Source organism: Rattus norvegicus, chromosome 9, assembly GCF_036323735.1.
Source record: "Rattus norvegicus strain BN/NHsdMcwi chromosome 9, GRCr8, whole genome shotgun sequence".
In the NCBI taxonomy this organism is placed as follows: Eukaryota; Metazoa; Chordata; class Mammalia; order Rodentia; family Muridae; genus Rattus; species Rattus norvegicus.
Window position 1 is genome coordinate 75722625 of NC_086027.1, and position 15213 is coordinate 75737837.

The following is a 15213-nucleotide window of genomic DNA, read 5'->3' on the forward strand; positions in this document are numbered from 1 at the left end:
TCCCTTTCACATGTGCTGTGACTAAAGGCATACATCCTGTTTCACTGAAAAAAGGACTCTGAAGAGATCAATGTTTCCCTTTATTCCTGGCATGCAGGCAACATACACATCTGTCACTGGATCAGTGGATACACAAAGTGTGATAAATACACAAGTATTCAGCTTTCAGAAAGGAAATTCAAAAATACACTTCAATGTCCACAAAATGGAAGGATCAAGGGCTATAAGATAGCCAGTCACAAAAAAGCTGGGTATTATTATATTTCCCCTGTAAACAGACATGGTTATTAAGATTTTGGAGATGGAAAACTGGGTAGTCATAGTTTAATGGGTATAGTTTCCAGTCCTAAAGAGACCAGGCAAGCAGTGATGCATGCCTTTAATCCCAGCACTCTGAAGGCAGAGGCAGGCAGAGCTCTATAAATTCAGGCCAGCCTGATCTACAAAGTGAGTTCCAAGACAGCCAGGGCTACACAAAGAGGAAAAAGTGGAAAAAAAGAAAAGGAATAGAAAGAAAATGGATGCCTGATATTACTAAAATACTTAATACTATTACCTTGTACACATAAAAATGAATACAATGACAAATTGTGTTATATATACATTTGACAAAATTTTTTAAATGTATATCATTTCTATTAGTTGAAATTCAATTGTTTAAAAGTATTATCAAATGATCTTTATATATATGTATATATACGTATATATAATGTATATATATATATGCTTAAGAAAAGCAATATTAATTCTAAGAAATTAATGTTTGGCCCATTTATACACAGCCACCAAAACTAGGTAATATTGATGAAGCCAAGAAGTGCATGCTGACAGGAGCCTATATTAATATAGCTGTCTCCTGAGAGGCTCAGCCAGAGCATGTCAAAAACAGAGGTGAATGCTAGCAGCAAACCACTGAACTGAGAACGGGACCCCCACTGGAAGAATTAGAGAAAGGAATGAAGGAGCTGAAGGGGTTTGCAACCCCGTAAGAACAACAATGCCAACCAGCCAGAGCTCCCAGGGACTAAACCATTATACAAAGACTATACATGGACTGACCCATGACTCCAGCTGCATAGGTAGCAGAGAATAGCCTTGATGGGGCACCAATGGGAGGAGAAGCCCTTGGTCCTGCCAAGGCTGGAATCCCCAGTGCAGGGGAATGTCAGTGAGGATGGGAGGGAGGATGGGGAGGGGGGTTATGGCCAGGAAACAGGGAAAGGGAATAACATTTGAAATGTAAATTAAAAATATCCAATAAAAAATAATAAAAATTTAAAAAATAAATTAATGTTTGAAAATCTTAACTAGCTACTTTCATGAAACTTAAAAAATTATTTTATGTGAAGAAATTATGCAGGCAACAATTTTAAAATAAAGCAGCACTGACAATACCTTGGAGGCACGAATCTGCCTGTGAATATCTGTTAGCTGCTGGATTTTGTATTCCAGCTCTGAAATCTGAGCTTGAAGCCAAGTCCATCGGCTGCCAACCTGCGCTCTGTCTATAAGCCACTTCCATTCAGTACTGGAGTTGCTGAGAACAAAACAAACACTGTTAGTCAAAGCACAAAGTCAGTCAGATTTTCAGAATGCTAAATAACTTCCTTGATGAGTTTCATAAAATGTAATTTCTTTTAGAAGACATGTACACTACATCAAGGAAATGGCAGATTGATTTCTTCTCAAAGGAAATTTGATTCCTTACCTTTCTCCTACACAAATGCTTGGCTTTTGTCAATATGATGTACCCAACAGTAGGATAATCCCTCTGTAATTTACTATGCTACTAATGCTAAGGGCTTTCATGGGGAATGAACCAGTTAGGAAAGAAAGCAAGGATGACAACTCCAACATCCCATAACATCTGTTCCATGTGCATTTTACACGTAAAAGTGGATGTCAAGTACAAGAGAACCCGTGTGAAGTATACCTAAATTCAGTTACTGAGCTCTAGTGTGCTTTACTACGCAATTCTCATTGGTACGATATAAGTATCATTATATTACTAATTACCTAAAACTCAAAATTAAACACATTGACAGTAATTTATAAAAAATTAATCCTCTGCTGCATTTCTTTCTCTTAATGCCCTCCTTCCTTCCCTCCCTCCCTCCCTCTCTTTCTTTCTTTTAAAAGTATCTCAATGCATACCTTGGCTGGCCTGGACCAAGCTCTGCAGCCCAGGCTAGCCCCAAACTCATAGAACTATACTGCCTCTGACTCCCAAATTCTGGATTGAAGTCCTGTACCACCATGATCAGACTTTACATTTCAAATAATTATTTTTAATACATGTCTTCAGTTGCTTTTTAAGATAAACATCTTGTTAAAAAACTTAATGACTATGCTGTGGCAAGGACCTTCCCCTAATGAATAAAGATTTCAGAGGACCAATCACTGGGCAAGGAGTAGGCGAGACAGGTCAGAAGTGGGAAGAGAGGAGAAGAGGAACTTGGGCCTTTTGGGGCAGAGAGAGCTGGCATAGAAGATGTAAGGAACTAGAAGTCCCCCATTAGATTGCCGATCTGCCATCCGAGGATTTAATTAGTTATGGCTTACTAATTAGGATATTAGTAGTTGTGCCCAGAGATTGAGTTACCTGTTGATTCTAAACTAAGTTTGAGTGGTGTTTTCCTTCACCCAGGACTCAACTGGGTTCAAGAGAAATGTACAGGACATGTGGAATTTGGATGTGTGGGGCTGGCCTGGTAGCGACCCACCAAGGGAACTTAGAGAGTTGGGTGGAGACACTCTGAGAGCTCTGGGCCAGAGAGTCTGCTGAGTCTGGCTGGGAATGTGAGCAGAGTCCACAAGAGAGCGGCGAGATTGGTGGTGTCTACATGGGGCTAGTAGCAAAGGCAGCGGGACCACTGGGCCAAAGAGCAACCCGTGCTGGTATGGGATGGTGCATCCCTTTTTTATTATTTTTGTTTCCTGTTCCTCTGTTTCCCGCTACACTATGCTCCACAATACAAAGAACAAAGAATTTATAAAGACCTCTACTTTCATGTATGTTGAAGCCTATTAGTTCCTCTTTTAGCAGAACTCTCTAAGAAGCTGTAGTTTTTGAGACTACAAATGAATTATTTCATGAAAAAAGTATAAATGCATAAGCTAGAAAAATAATTGCAATTATACATGGTATGGCAGGAAGAGAAGAGTGGAGAATAAGGGAAGGAAGGAAATTAACAGACTGCCAAGGGGAAAATATCACCAAAAATTGAAAATATAACTCAACTATGTAATAGAAATATATATGAATATTTTAAAAATATCTGAAATGTATATTTTCAAGATCATAGAATGTATACCTCAATGATCTATAATAATAATTACAGGTGATAACAGATCAATATAGGTTCATAAATGATGGTAATTGGTATGGATGTGAATTTGTGGAGATAGGAATTCTGATATTTACTGTCTTCCTGTGAAGCCAAAAATACTCTAAAAATTTAAAAAATGTATAATGGAAACAAAACAAATCAAACAAAATAGGTCAGGCATGTAGCACATGCCTTTTATCCCAGCAGTTAGGGGATAGAGGCAGGCTGATAACTCTGAATTCAAGGGAAGCCTGGTCTACATAGTGAGTTGCAAAACAACCAGAGCTACATAGGGAAACTCTGTCTTTAAAACAATAATAATACCTTTATGATGGAATGTTCATATAAACTCAGCCAGAACAGATACTGAAGAGACAATTTTCTTTCAGATAAGTAAGGCAATTATTCTAACTTTGCTATATAGAATTTCGTAAATATAATAGGACATTATATCAGTGTTTCTAAAAAGCCATTTCTAAAAGATTTTAATTGTTGTAATATGAATGATCACACCATATGCAGCAGTGTTTCTCTAGACGTATTTACATTTTCAGTTTATAGTCAAAATTATAATTTTGTACTTTTAAAAAAAGTGAGTACATACATATTTAAAATTCATTTTATAGAGTTAATATTTCTTAGTACTAAATGCCTATCATGAACTTTAGAGAGTAAAGCATACCAAACAAGAGCCATACCAAACACAACTTTGTACAGGTGAGATTAATAATTTAGTGCACAATGGAAGTGACTAGAAAGTACTAACAGAATTATTTCCTCAAGCAGTGCTGCTACTAAAGCCATGAGACATGACAAGAAACATGTACAAATTGTAGCCTCCAAATCCCTCACATGCTACCACTGTTTCACAGAACCTTCTCTGTACTGAGGGTTGGAGCCACGTGACTACTACTGACCAACAGGCTCTGAGGAAAACCATCATTTCATCTACCCGAGGACCTTCAAATCCACTGGTGCAGATAGAAAAGCTATGAAACCACACTAGAGAGTGGGGGACATCCCAAAGCATAAGCCACGGTAGATTTCTTCTATGTTAAAACAGTGAGATTATGAGCTTAACCTATTACTTATTAGTCATAATCTATTTTGACTAAAACAATCTGAAAATAGTTTGGACCGACAAGAGAAGATAAATAAGATGAAGTGGATAAAGTTCATTTAAAATTTAGAATTAGAGAAGATCATTATGGCAGAGTCTATAAGGGAAGCAAAGGACATTTTTCAACTTCTTTCATTACATGTTGCTTCAGTTAGCAAATTTTCTTGTTAACATTCAATTTGACTTGAATATGAAGTTGATGACAAACAAAATATTAAAAAAAATTCATTTCTTAATATAATACTTATGGGAAAGATACTGTCACTGAAGTTAATACCAAAACTCATTTTTATTTTTATAAATTGTATCAAGTTATAGCAACAGACATTGCAATAATAGATAAAATTTAAATGAACCAAATCATGCTGAAGTTTTGTGATGCATGGAATGAATATGTTATAATGGATAATTTATCCCACCCTATACTAGGAATAATTAAAAGGCTGTTTGCTGAATGTAAATGGGGTGAACAAGCCTTTTCACCCAAGAGTTCCTTTGCTTAGAAACACGTTTTTCACCTGACTAAGACAGATGCAGATACTCACAGCCAACTACTGGACTGAATTTAGGGATCCCAATAGAAGAGTTAGGGGAAGGGCTGAAGGAGCTGAGGGGATTGAAACCCTACAGGAAGAACAACAATATCAACTAACCAGACCACCACCTCCTAGAGCTCCCAGGGACTAAGCCACCAACCAAAGAGTACACATGGAGGGACCCATGGCTCTAGCTGCAGATGTAGCAGAGGATGGCCTTATCTGGCATCAGTGGGAGAGGAGGTGCTTGGTCCTGTGGAGGCTTGATGACCCAGCAAAGAGGCATGCTAAAGGGGTGAGGTGGGGGTGGGTAGGTGGGTGGGGGAGCACCCTCTCAGATGCAAAGGGGTGGGGCATGGGTGGGGGGGTTCATGGAAGGGAAATAACAATTGAAATATAAACAAAATGATTAATAAAAAAAACCATGTTTTCTTAAAAATATTGTTGCAAGCATTACAGACCACAGCTAAGTTTATAGTGGACTTTTTTGACAACAGCTGTTGAATTTAAAATCAAAACATGGTCTAATATAAACAATATATATAATCAATGATGTAACTACAGAGTAAACCAATCTGAATATAAATTAGATATGTTAGAGAACCTATACGATTTGAACCGTATGTAATTATTATGTAAGTTTGGACTGCTAAACCTCTAAGGACAATGGCTCTCTCATCTCAGAGGTGTGCAAGACTGAACAGAGTACCGGCTGCTGGCCCTTGTTGGGATTCCTATCTCTAACAAACAGCAAGGCAAGGGCATCTGTGCCTGGACGCAACTTGGGCTGTGTAAAAGCAGTACGTCTTCCAAAGGGTGGCCTATGCTTTACATTTCCATCCTGGCTTGCTTGTACTCCACACTTAACTTGTTGGTGGAAATACTACAGCTTCTTTTATTATGGAGGTATTTGCCTATATGTATGCATGTATATGTATGCATGGATACCGCATCCATACCCAGTGCCATAGGAACCCAGTTCATGAACCTCAGAACTGGACTTACAAAGGTGGATGCTGAGGAAAAAACATGCTCTTAACCCACCGTACCAACTCTTCAGTTCTGGCCTTAATACTTGAACTTAGAGTCTAGATTTTGGATTTGAAGTATAGTTTCTGAACAAAGAGCTTTCCAGTATTACCAAAGCTTAAAGAAAGACATATTTAATGTAATCTTTCTTTTAAAACAGGTTTTGTTAGCTCATAATACACATAATACAGCAAATTAATGACTAAGCCTCAAGAGAGAATTCTATTTGTAAGAAATAACCGTGTTAAAAAAAAAAAAAAAGATTTGCCCTAGAAAAATAAACTGGTCAACCTTCTCAACTGGTATTTGCTCACCTAGGAAAATCTTTCTACCCTAGAATGGGGTTCCTTAGGATCAGAGGTTAGTGAACGTTTTCTGTGAAGACACACATAGATAATAAATGCTTTAGGTTTTGTATCCACAGGATCTCTGTAACTATTCAACTCTGCCTTTGAAATATGAGAGTAGCTATAGTCCATACACACCCCAAGGTGGCTGTGTTCCAATATAACTATTTTCAAGACAGGAACTGAATCCCATTTGGTCCATGGGTATGTTTGCCAACACCTGCTGAAGATTACTTTCTCATATGAACCTCCTGCTTTCCAAAGGATTATGCGGAGTTCCGTCCATAACATGCCTGTGCAAAAATCATGTCCACATTTAACTGGGCTATCTTATTGGTGTAACTCCTTTATCAAATCTAACTTACTAGAAATATTTCATTACCAATCTACACATGGCTAAACAGACAAATGACAGATAGCCTAAAGTATGTGTGTTTGTGTAACAGTGCGTTCTAAGTAGGTTTTGTTTTGTCTTGAGGCCCGGCCTGTGTAGCTCAGGCTGTTACGTTGTCAGTTACAAGTAGGTTTAATACTCAAATTACTTTTGGTATTTATTTAAATTGAGTGTTATATTTCTTTCTTTCATAATGTGGGTGCTCATGATTAAAATAGTTGCCAAATTCTATTTGATATTTATTTTGGATTTTTGGTGGCTACAGTGAAAGGAGCTGTATTTCTGCTGCTTCCTTATATTTTTGTCTAGTGTCAGAATCAAGTTAATGCTGGCCTCAGAGTGAACTGGGATATATTTTTCTCTTTTACCCTCAAGGAGTTTTTATAGGATTGCAATTATTTGCACATCCATTTCAAAAATAATCAGTGAAAATATCTAGGCCAGAAATTATACCTGGAAAGATTATCAATTTAATGTTTTCTAAATGATATAACATCTATCGTGTTTTCTGTTTCTTCTTTAGCAATATTCAATAAATTTTTGTTATAAATCATAAGACTATTTGGTCCAAAGATTTTCATTGATAAGCACATAATTACTCATAATGTTACTTATTGTTTTAATAATACCTATAATATCTTTGTTTCTGGTTTTGGTCATTTTTTTCTAATAGCCTAGATATATTTATCAACTCTGTCTGAACAAAGACAACTTGTGGCTTGTTAGTCCTTGATTTCTACAGTTTTTTTCTCTTTTTATTTTATATTTCATTTGCTATAGGTTTTATACCACAGACCAAAGTTTTTATACCATTCTTTCCTAAATATACATTCAGAGCCAAACATATTCCTGTCATGCTGAACAAGGAACTATATTGAAGACATGACATTTGATTGAGACATATTTTCCAATGTGTTATTAATACATCCAAAGGATGAAGATGTAATTTCCAAGATGCCATTGTTCTATTGAGTGAAAAGAAGATTTCTGGTGTCCAGTCGACTATACCTACTTTTGAAATGTCTTTGATCATAATCACTGAAGATGTTGGAGAAATTGTAAATATACTACATTTGAATGGGGTAGAAATTGCATTTCAAGTTGTAACAATCAAAGCTCCTGGGTTACAGACAATAGAAACAGCTTAAAGATGTAGAATAGCCTAAAGATTTGTCCATTCTCCTCTCTGGGAACTAGTTTTTATGGTACCAAAAGGCAACATACTAGCTTCCAAAGGAGAGAGGCAGTGAACAACCCTGCCCAGCCGTGACTCTATGGTGCACAATGACTAGCATAATACAATAACCCTAAAGGCATAGTAGCTACGCACATACTTAGGCATTAACTGACAGCTTTATAATTGTACTTAAGACCCAAGAGGGAAACCAAGCATGCCTGATACTAGAAATCTAGTCAACTACCCAGGCCTAGTGAAACTATGGTCTTAGAGGAGAACCTACAACCAATTTACTGAACCAGCATAATCTGTCACTACATTCTAAATACTTGTCCTTATACCCACAAATGAATGTAATCCTCGCCCCTCAGCAAGGAAACTTTAAAACAGATGGACATTATTACAGAAAACCACAACATATCAAATTGGAATCCCATCCCAATAAATACATCTACAAAACAACTCCTGCCCCTAAGGCTCAGGTAACATTGCAGGAAAAGTTGGAAAAACTGTCAGAACATATCAACAGGGAGTTTGTGGAGGTTATCTCTCCTAGTCATTTCAGAAGGTAAACCCATGAAATCTCACCAATAGACGGCCTAATATGATCAGAATAAGGACAACAATAGACATGCCAAAATAGATAGGCTTCAACCATACACAAAGAACTATAGACAACTGAGGGATGCCAAGAGCAGGAGAAAGAGTATTCCTCAGGAAGAAAAACACACTAACTGGTTATTCAATGCAAAATGGTCAGCAAAAACATACGAGGAACATTATTATACAAACTAAGTGGGTTACATTTAAGAATACATATGTTCATGTAAGAATACATACAGTCAGGAGGGGGAGGGTTTAGGGGGATGTTGGCCCGGAAACTGGGAAGGGGAATAACAATCAAAATGTAAATAAGAAATACTCAAGTTAATAAAGATGGGGGAAAAAAGATTAAAAAAATATTTTTACAATATAAAAAAATACATACATTCATGTGACAATAATTATTGAAAAAAGGAGATTGAATTAGAAGAAAAGTGGGAAGGGGTATGTGTTAAGGTTTCAATGGAGGAAAGGGAAGAGGGAAATGATTTAATTATAATCTCAAAAAACTAAAATAATTTAAAAAGAAATTGTAAACATTGCTATTGTTGGTTCAATGTTTGGAGAAGAGGGGTTGAAACTAAATCTTGATCATATGACAAAGTTCAAATCGAAAAGCTAAGTGAATAACTGGCTACACTAGCTGCTGGAGTGGCTGTGCGGAAGCTTGGAGAACAAGTGATGTTGAAGTGAGCGACAAGTTACAGATGCTCCCTATCTTACAAGAGCAGCTGCAGAAGGTGGTCCTGTTTGGGGCTTGGGGAGAGCTCTGCTTGGACTCCTTAAAGTATTCTAGTAAATATCAGAACATTGGTTGAAATTAAAAGAACACTTAAAGTTCCTGTAATGACTACTGCTAAGAACACAGGTATTGAAGGATCTTTGAGACTTGAGAAAACTGTGACATTCCTTAGACATTAGTTATGAGAGTATGCTTGGAGATTTGTGACCATGTAATCATGGCTCTACCAAAGGTTGAGAGAACTGCTTTACTAAATTCTGCTGAGGCAGCTTCTCTGTTAACTACAGCAGGCTGCAGACAGAAATTCCCAAAGGAACAGCCACAATGGATTGTGGTTAAACAGACACAATGGTTAAAGTGGGTGTAATAGGTGGGACCCAAGGGGCATATTCCATGCCTGGAGTAGGGCTTTGCCCTGTAGATGACCTGTGACCTGAAGCTCACGGCAGAGCCGAACAATAACTCAGAGGAGTCTGTTGAAGGAAAGGCTGTCTGATGCTTAAGATATCTGTCTAATCACCAATTACTGGTTTTAGTCAGCATTACACAATAGTTTATTGTTGTCATTGTCCATGCCTATGGATTATTCATTTTTATTTTTGAAGAAAGAACATTTGTAATCCTGGGTACAAAAAAAATGTTTTAAGTGCATTCATACTGACTTTTGTCAGTTTTTACTTACTGGTAGAGGCCATTTATCTTTGTTTAAAAAAAAATCACTTCATTGAGTAGATAACTCATTACTTTGATTTTTTTCAACATTTCCACTATCATTACATTGGTTTCTGAAATCATACCTTCTAATGAAAAGTAGCAATATTTTATTTAGTGAATTCTAAATAGCCATTCTCTTGCTAAGATGAAAAATAGGTTTCTATTTTGGATACTGAGAGTTCAGTGGTAATTTTATCTTCAATTTCTCATGATTTATGACTTCATTATGTTCAAAACAGATATTTTACTCACATCATCTCTGTCATTTCAAGATCTGTGTCTAGTGTTACTTACCCTTCTGTGTATATGTACGTATACATCGATCTAGCAATTGGCCATACAAACACACAAACACAAACAGCAGATTGTTAAGTGTGCTCCCTCTCTAGAAAATACTTTTGTTTTTGTGGGTTATTACATTACTGGCTTATTTAACTGCATCAACTTCCTCTTTCTTTAAAGCTTTGTTCAAGCCAAGTATATAGTAAACATGACACTAAGACAACTCATTAAATTGATGATTAAAAAACAGAAAATTAACAAAGCTTAATTACAAGCAAAGAGAAATTCGGCTTTGGTTATTTTCATATGTAACTTATAAGATAGGGAAAAATTGAAACATTGAAAACTCGATTAGCAAAGCTGCCACAAGACTAACAGAAACTAAACCTGGGGTCCACTGTTAAGAATGGAGTGCAACACCCAATAATGGTTTAATATGAAGGCATACAATCATAAAAGATATGAGAATACATTCTCAGACAGCAAAGTGAGATTCTATAGAAAAAAAAGGAAAAGACTGTTACCTCACAAAGCAAAACTAGGGTTCCTCTAGGACCTTGCTCTACTGCTACAGCAGGTTTTGGTGTTGTAAAGGCCAGGAACTATTGTGCACATCCACATTTTTCTTTTTAACCAATTACATATGTATATGATGTTGATGGAAGCCAGCGGTAGACATCAGGTCTGTCCTAATTTTTAAAGACAGGGCTTCATACTGGTTGAACTGGAGTTCACCCATTGAATACACTCAGTGCCCAGTTACCCCAGGATCTCCCTCTCTCCATACCCCAGGACTGGCATTATAGGAATATACAGCTACATCCAGCTTTCTACTCATGAGCTGGACATAAAAACTCAGATCTCGGTACTTTCATAGCAAGTATTTTAACCCATTGGCCTTTACCCAGGAGCTCTCCTGTAAGTGTTATTGAAGCTCTCTCGTCCTTACTGCATCACCTAAGAAACAGAAGGTCTAAGTATGTTTGCCAATTTGTAGCTCATCCCATTGACGAACCACATCTTAGCACAACAGAGGACTATTCTACTCCATTGTATGATTCTAGCTTGTCATCTTTGAGAGAATGGTATATTTTATATAAGAGAAAGGCAAATAAGGGACGATGGAAGGCCAAAGTAACCAAATAGACTGTGTATCTGCAGTCCCGCTCCCAATGTCTAGTCATTTTTTTTTCTTTTCTGTGGTTTTTGAAAGAGAGCCATCTATATTGTATAAGCTAGTATCTTATCAGAATCACTTTATAGCCCAGGTTACCCTCAGGTTTATAATCCCCCTGCCTCAATACGCAGAATGCTTGGATTATAACAGCACTCAGCTCTGAGCCCTGAGAAGAACAGCTGGAGACTTCATTTCCCAGTCTAAATTCTACTGAGTCTAAGTTTAAAAGTCTGATGCTAAGAGGTAAGCCAAAATAGTTTGCATTTGCTGGAGCCTGTCTTTAAATCTAATTGAGTGGCTCCTTAAAAATACTTGGGTGTGGAAATAAAGGAAGTGCTAGTGAGTCAGTGCAGGGAAACAGAGCTAACAGGTCATAGCACGCCTAATTGTTAACTGTTAAGTGAGAAGAAAAGAAGTCCTTCTTATGTGATATGTGGAGGTTCCCCAGCTACGACAGCGTAGTCTATCTTAATAAAGCTCTCCTTCAAAGAAGTGTTTACTGTCAGCCAGACATGCTGGCTCATGACCCAACCCTAAAACTAGTGATCTGTAGGCAGGATAGTGGGTCCAAGGCGAGCATGGGCTACATGGTGAGATTCTGCCCTAATAACCACAAAAATATAAAAGGTGAAGCTTAAAAACGCTGGCATAATGACAAACAAAATTAAGGCGTGAAGGTATTAAAGAGTTTCAAATAACAAAGAGTGGCACAAATTAAGATATTATTTAAATTTGACTAGGCAGAACTCAGTGCATAAACCATCTAAACAGAGCTTTCTAGCATGACTTTAAAAGAATTCATCCATTAATAAGAAATTTTAGTTCTACTCCCCTTCTCCCATTCTCAAGTTTTATGAAGCGAAAGGAAGAGAGAAAAATGGGGTATACATTCATGTACACTGTTGCTATGACCCTTTTTCTCTATGGTAAGTACAATTCTTGTGTGATTTGGAACATTGACAACTATTAACATAGAGAAACAAAAACATAAATTTTTAAATCAGACTAAAGCATACTGGCAAAGGAAAATATAATTCAATAAATATCCTGTACATATACATCCATGTATACATATTTCTTTTGTTCAAAAAGTAGACAATCAGGCTGGAGGGAAGGCTCAGCGGTTAAGAGTTCTGACTGTGCTCTTCCAAAGGTCCTGAGATCAATTCCCAGCAACCACATGACAAACCATCTGTAATAGGATCTGATGCCCAATTCTGATGTGTCTAAAGACAGCTACAGTGTACTCATATACATAAATAATATTTTTAAGTAGACAATTATACAGTTTGAACCCTACCTACAGGTCTAGTTGAATGGACAGGGGAGTTAAAATCTCAACAAAAAGTTCTCAGTTTCAAATTTAAACAGAGCTCAGAGGAGGGCTGGAGAGATGGCGCAGAGGTTAAGAGCACTGATTTTCCAAAGGTCCTGAGTTCAATTCCCAGCAACCACATGGTGGTTCACAACCATCTATAAAGGGATCTGATGCCCTCCTCTGGTGTGTCTGAAAACAGCTACAGTGTACTCATAAATAAATAAATCTTAAAAAAAAAAAAAAACTAGCTCAGAGGAAACCTATCTTTCCTAAGGCACTACATATGTAGACTTAATCATAGTTCTTCTAAACACTACAATGGCTCTGGAAAGAGGGTAAAAGACTATTAAAACTGCATCGGCAGCAAGAAAAACGAACAGAAGCCAAAATAAAACTATCTTTGTTCTTCAAAAAAGGGAACTATAAATTAACCAAAACTAAGTAGAAGCATTTCTGTAGTACCACCATACAGTATACATTCCCAAATAACCTTATATTCTGCAAAATAGAGGAACTTCTTTGAAAATACGTACTGCCAGGCCATAAAAACCCATGGAACTTTAAAATCTGATCCTTAACAGTAACTGTTAGAAGATAGTTTCACTGATGTTTGTGCCTAAAATTAAGCAGGCCATCCTTTAAAGGCATGTTTCTTCTTCTGTTGCCAGTCCTTGAAGACAGCCAGTACTAATACAGCCCAGTTTACTTAATGATATTTAAAATGTCATCTAGAAATAGACTCCATTATTCAATTGATTTTTGTAGCAAGGAAAATAGTAGAGTGTATTCAACTGAATCAGCCACCTGAGACCTTTTAATGAAGCAGGACGGAATTTCTACAGAATTTTCAACAGTTTGTTTAGATATTTATATGCTGCTAAGGCTTTCTCTTTATTTGGGACAAGGCTTGACCCTAAATACGTTAAAAAGTATTCACGTGATTGAAATGGTTTGGAAATAGTGCAAATTAAACACTGCATTATAGTCACATCATTCTATATAACAAATGTGCATAAAAGCCACACAGTTTAAAAACAACAGCTTTTTAAAGTCATAAATATCAATATTGTAAACAATCTTTAAAGAGTTTACATGTACAAATTCAACTACTGCACTTTCTTGGTGCTAAGACACCACCAATTAAAGATACATAACTAAAATAACAAAAACCTACTTTGGAGAAACATGTTAATTTTTCTCATGAATATATCCCAATTTTAGAAACACTGACGTGGAGCCAAGCATGGTAGCACATGCCTTAACCCCAGCTCTCAGGAGGCAGAGAAGGAACCCATCTCTGTGAGTCGGTCACACCAGCCTAGTCTACAGAGCTAGCTCCAGGCCAGCCAGAGCTACATAATAAGACCTTGTCTCCGACAAGCCAACAAAAATGTTGACTATTATCAAAAATACACACTGGAAATCTGAAAAATATTATATTGAAAGTACATATAAATTCCACTAGCTGTTTTCTAAGAAAGAAAATTTAATTTTAAAAAAGTTTGAATGATATTATTTTTATTAAAATTTCATTTATCAAAATAGTAACTTCAGGGCTTATTTTTCTAAGACAATTTAAAACTATAATGGATATTTTTTAAACTGAGAGAAAAAATAAAAATTGTATATGATTATTGTATAGTGTTTTCCTGTATAAATCAATGTGATTTAAATGAAGTTAATTATATATCATTTGACATACTTCTATTTTAATTGAGAACTTTACATCTACCCTTAGCAACTTTCAAGCACACAACATAGTCTATAAAGTAGCATATTGACAAAAGAGCTCGAGAACTTACTTCATTTAAGTGGAAACAGTCACTGTTGCCAACATCCACCTCTCTCCCCACCTCATCCTGAGGACTCTGGTAAGCACGAATCTACTGTTATTCTTCCGTATTACGACTGTGTGAGATCAGACATTCATTTTTCAATTATTGACTTCTATGCTCAATTACTTGACAAGTGATGTATTTCACTTTTTTCAAAGGCTGAATAATATTCCATTACATATTTGATTGTGAATGAAGAGTATCATGGCAATGCAGTAATGATTCAATTTACTGCCTTTGTTTCTTCAGGAAATATCCAGAGTAGGATTGCTGGAGTATACAAGATAGTTCTGGTTTTAGCTGGAGAAATTTCTTTTTCTATACAAGCTGTTCTAATTTATATTGTCAACAATATGCAAAGCTTTCCTTTCATCTGTATTCTCTCCAGCACTTGTAAACTTTATGATAACCATACTACTACATGTAAGACATTTTCTCATTGTAGTTTTAGTTGGTATGTTTCTGATGATTAGTAATGTTTAGTTGCATGTTTTTCATTTGAAGGTAGAGAAAAGTCTAGCCAAATCCTTTGATGATTTTTAATTGTTTTCTTGTCACTGCTTGTCTGGCTTGAATATGTTCTTTGATTATTAACATATTAAATGTATGA

At 36.5% G+C, this 15213-nt stretch overlaps 1 protein-coding gene across 25 annotated transcripts in view; it reads right to left on the reverse strand.

The window, feature by feature from the left end:
- The window catches only part of Kansl1l (KAT8 regulatory NSL complex subunit 1-like), a 105866-nt gene that overhangs the window by 61760 nt on the left and 28893 nt on the right, over window positions 1-15213 (reverse strand). For all 25 annotated transcript variants that reach the window (XR_010055014.1, XR_010055015.1, XM_039084617.2 and 22 more), the window contains one exon: window positions 1396-1537. Coding sequence is in view for 23 of the 25 variants with exons in the window: in XM_039084617.2 (XP_038940545.1) it covers window positions 1396-1537 (142 nt within the window). In the remaining 2 variants the exon portion in view is untranslated. The remainder of the gene's footprint in view (window positions 1-1395; window positions 1538-15213) is intronic.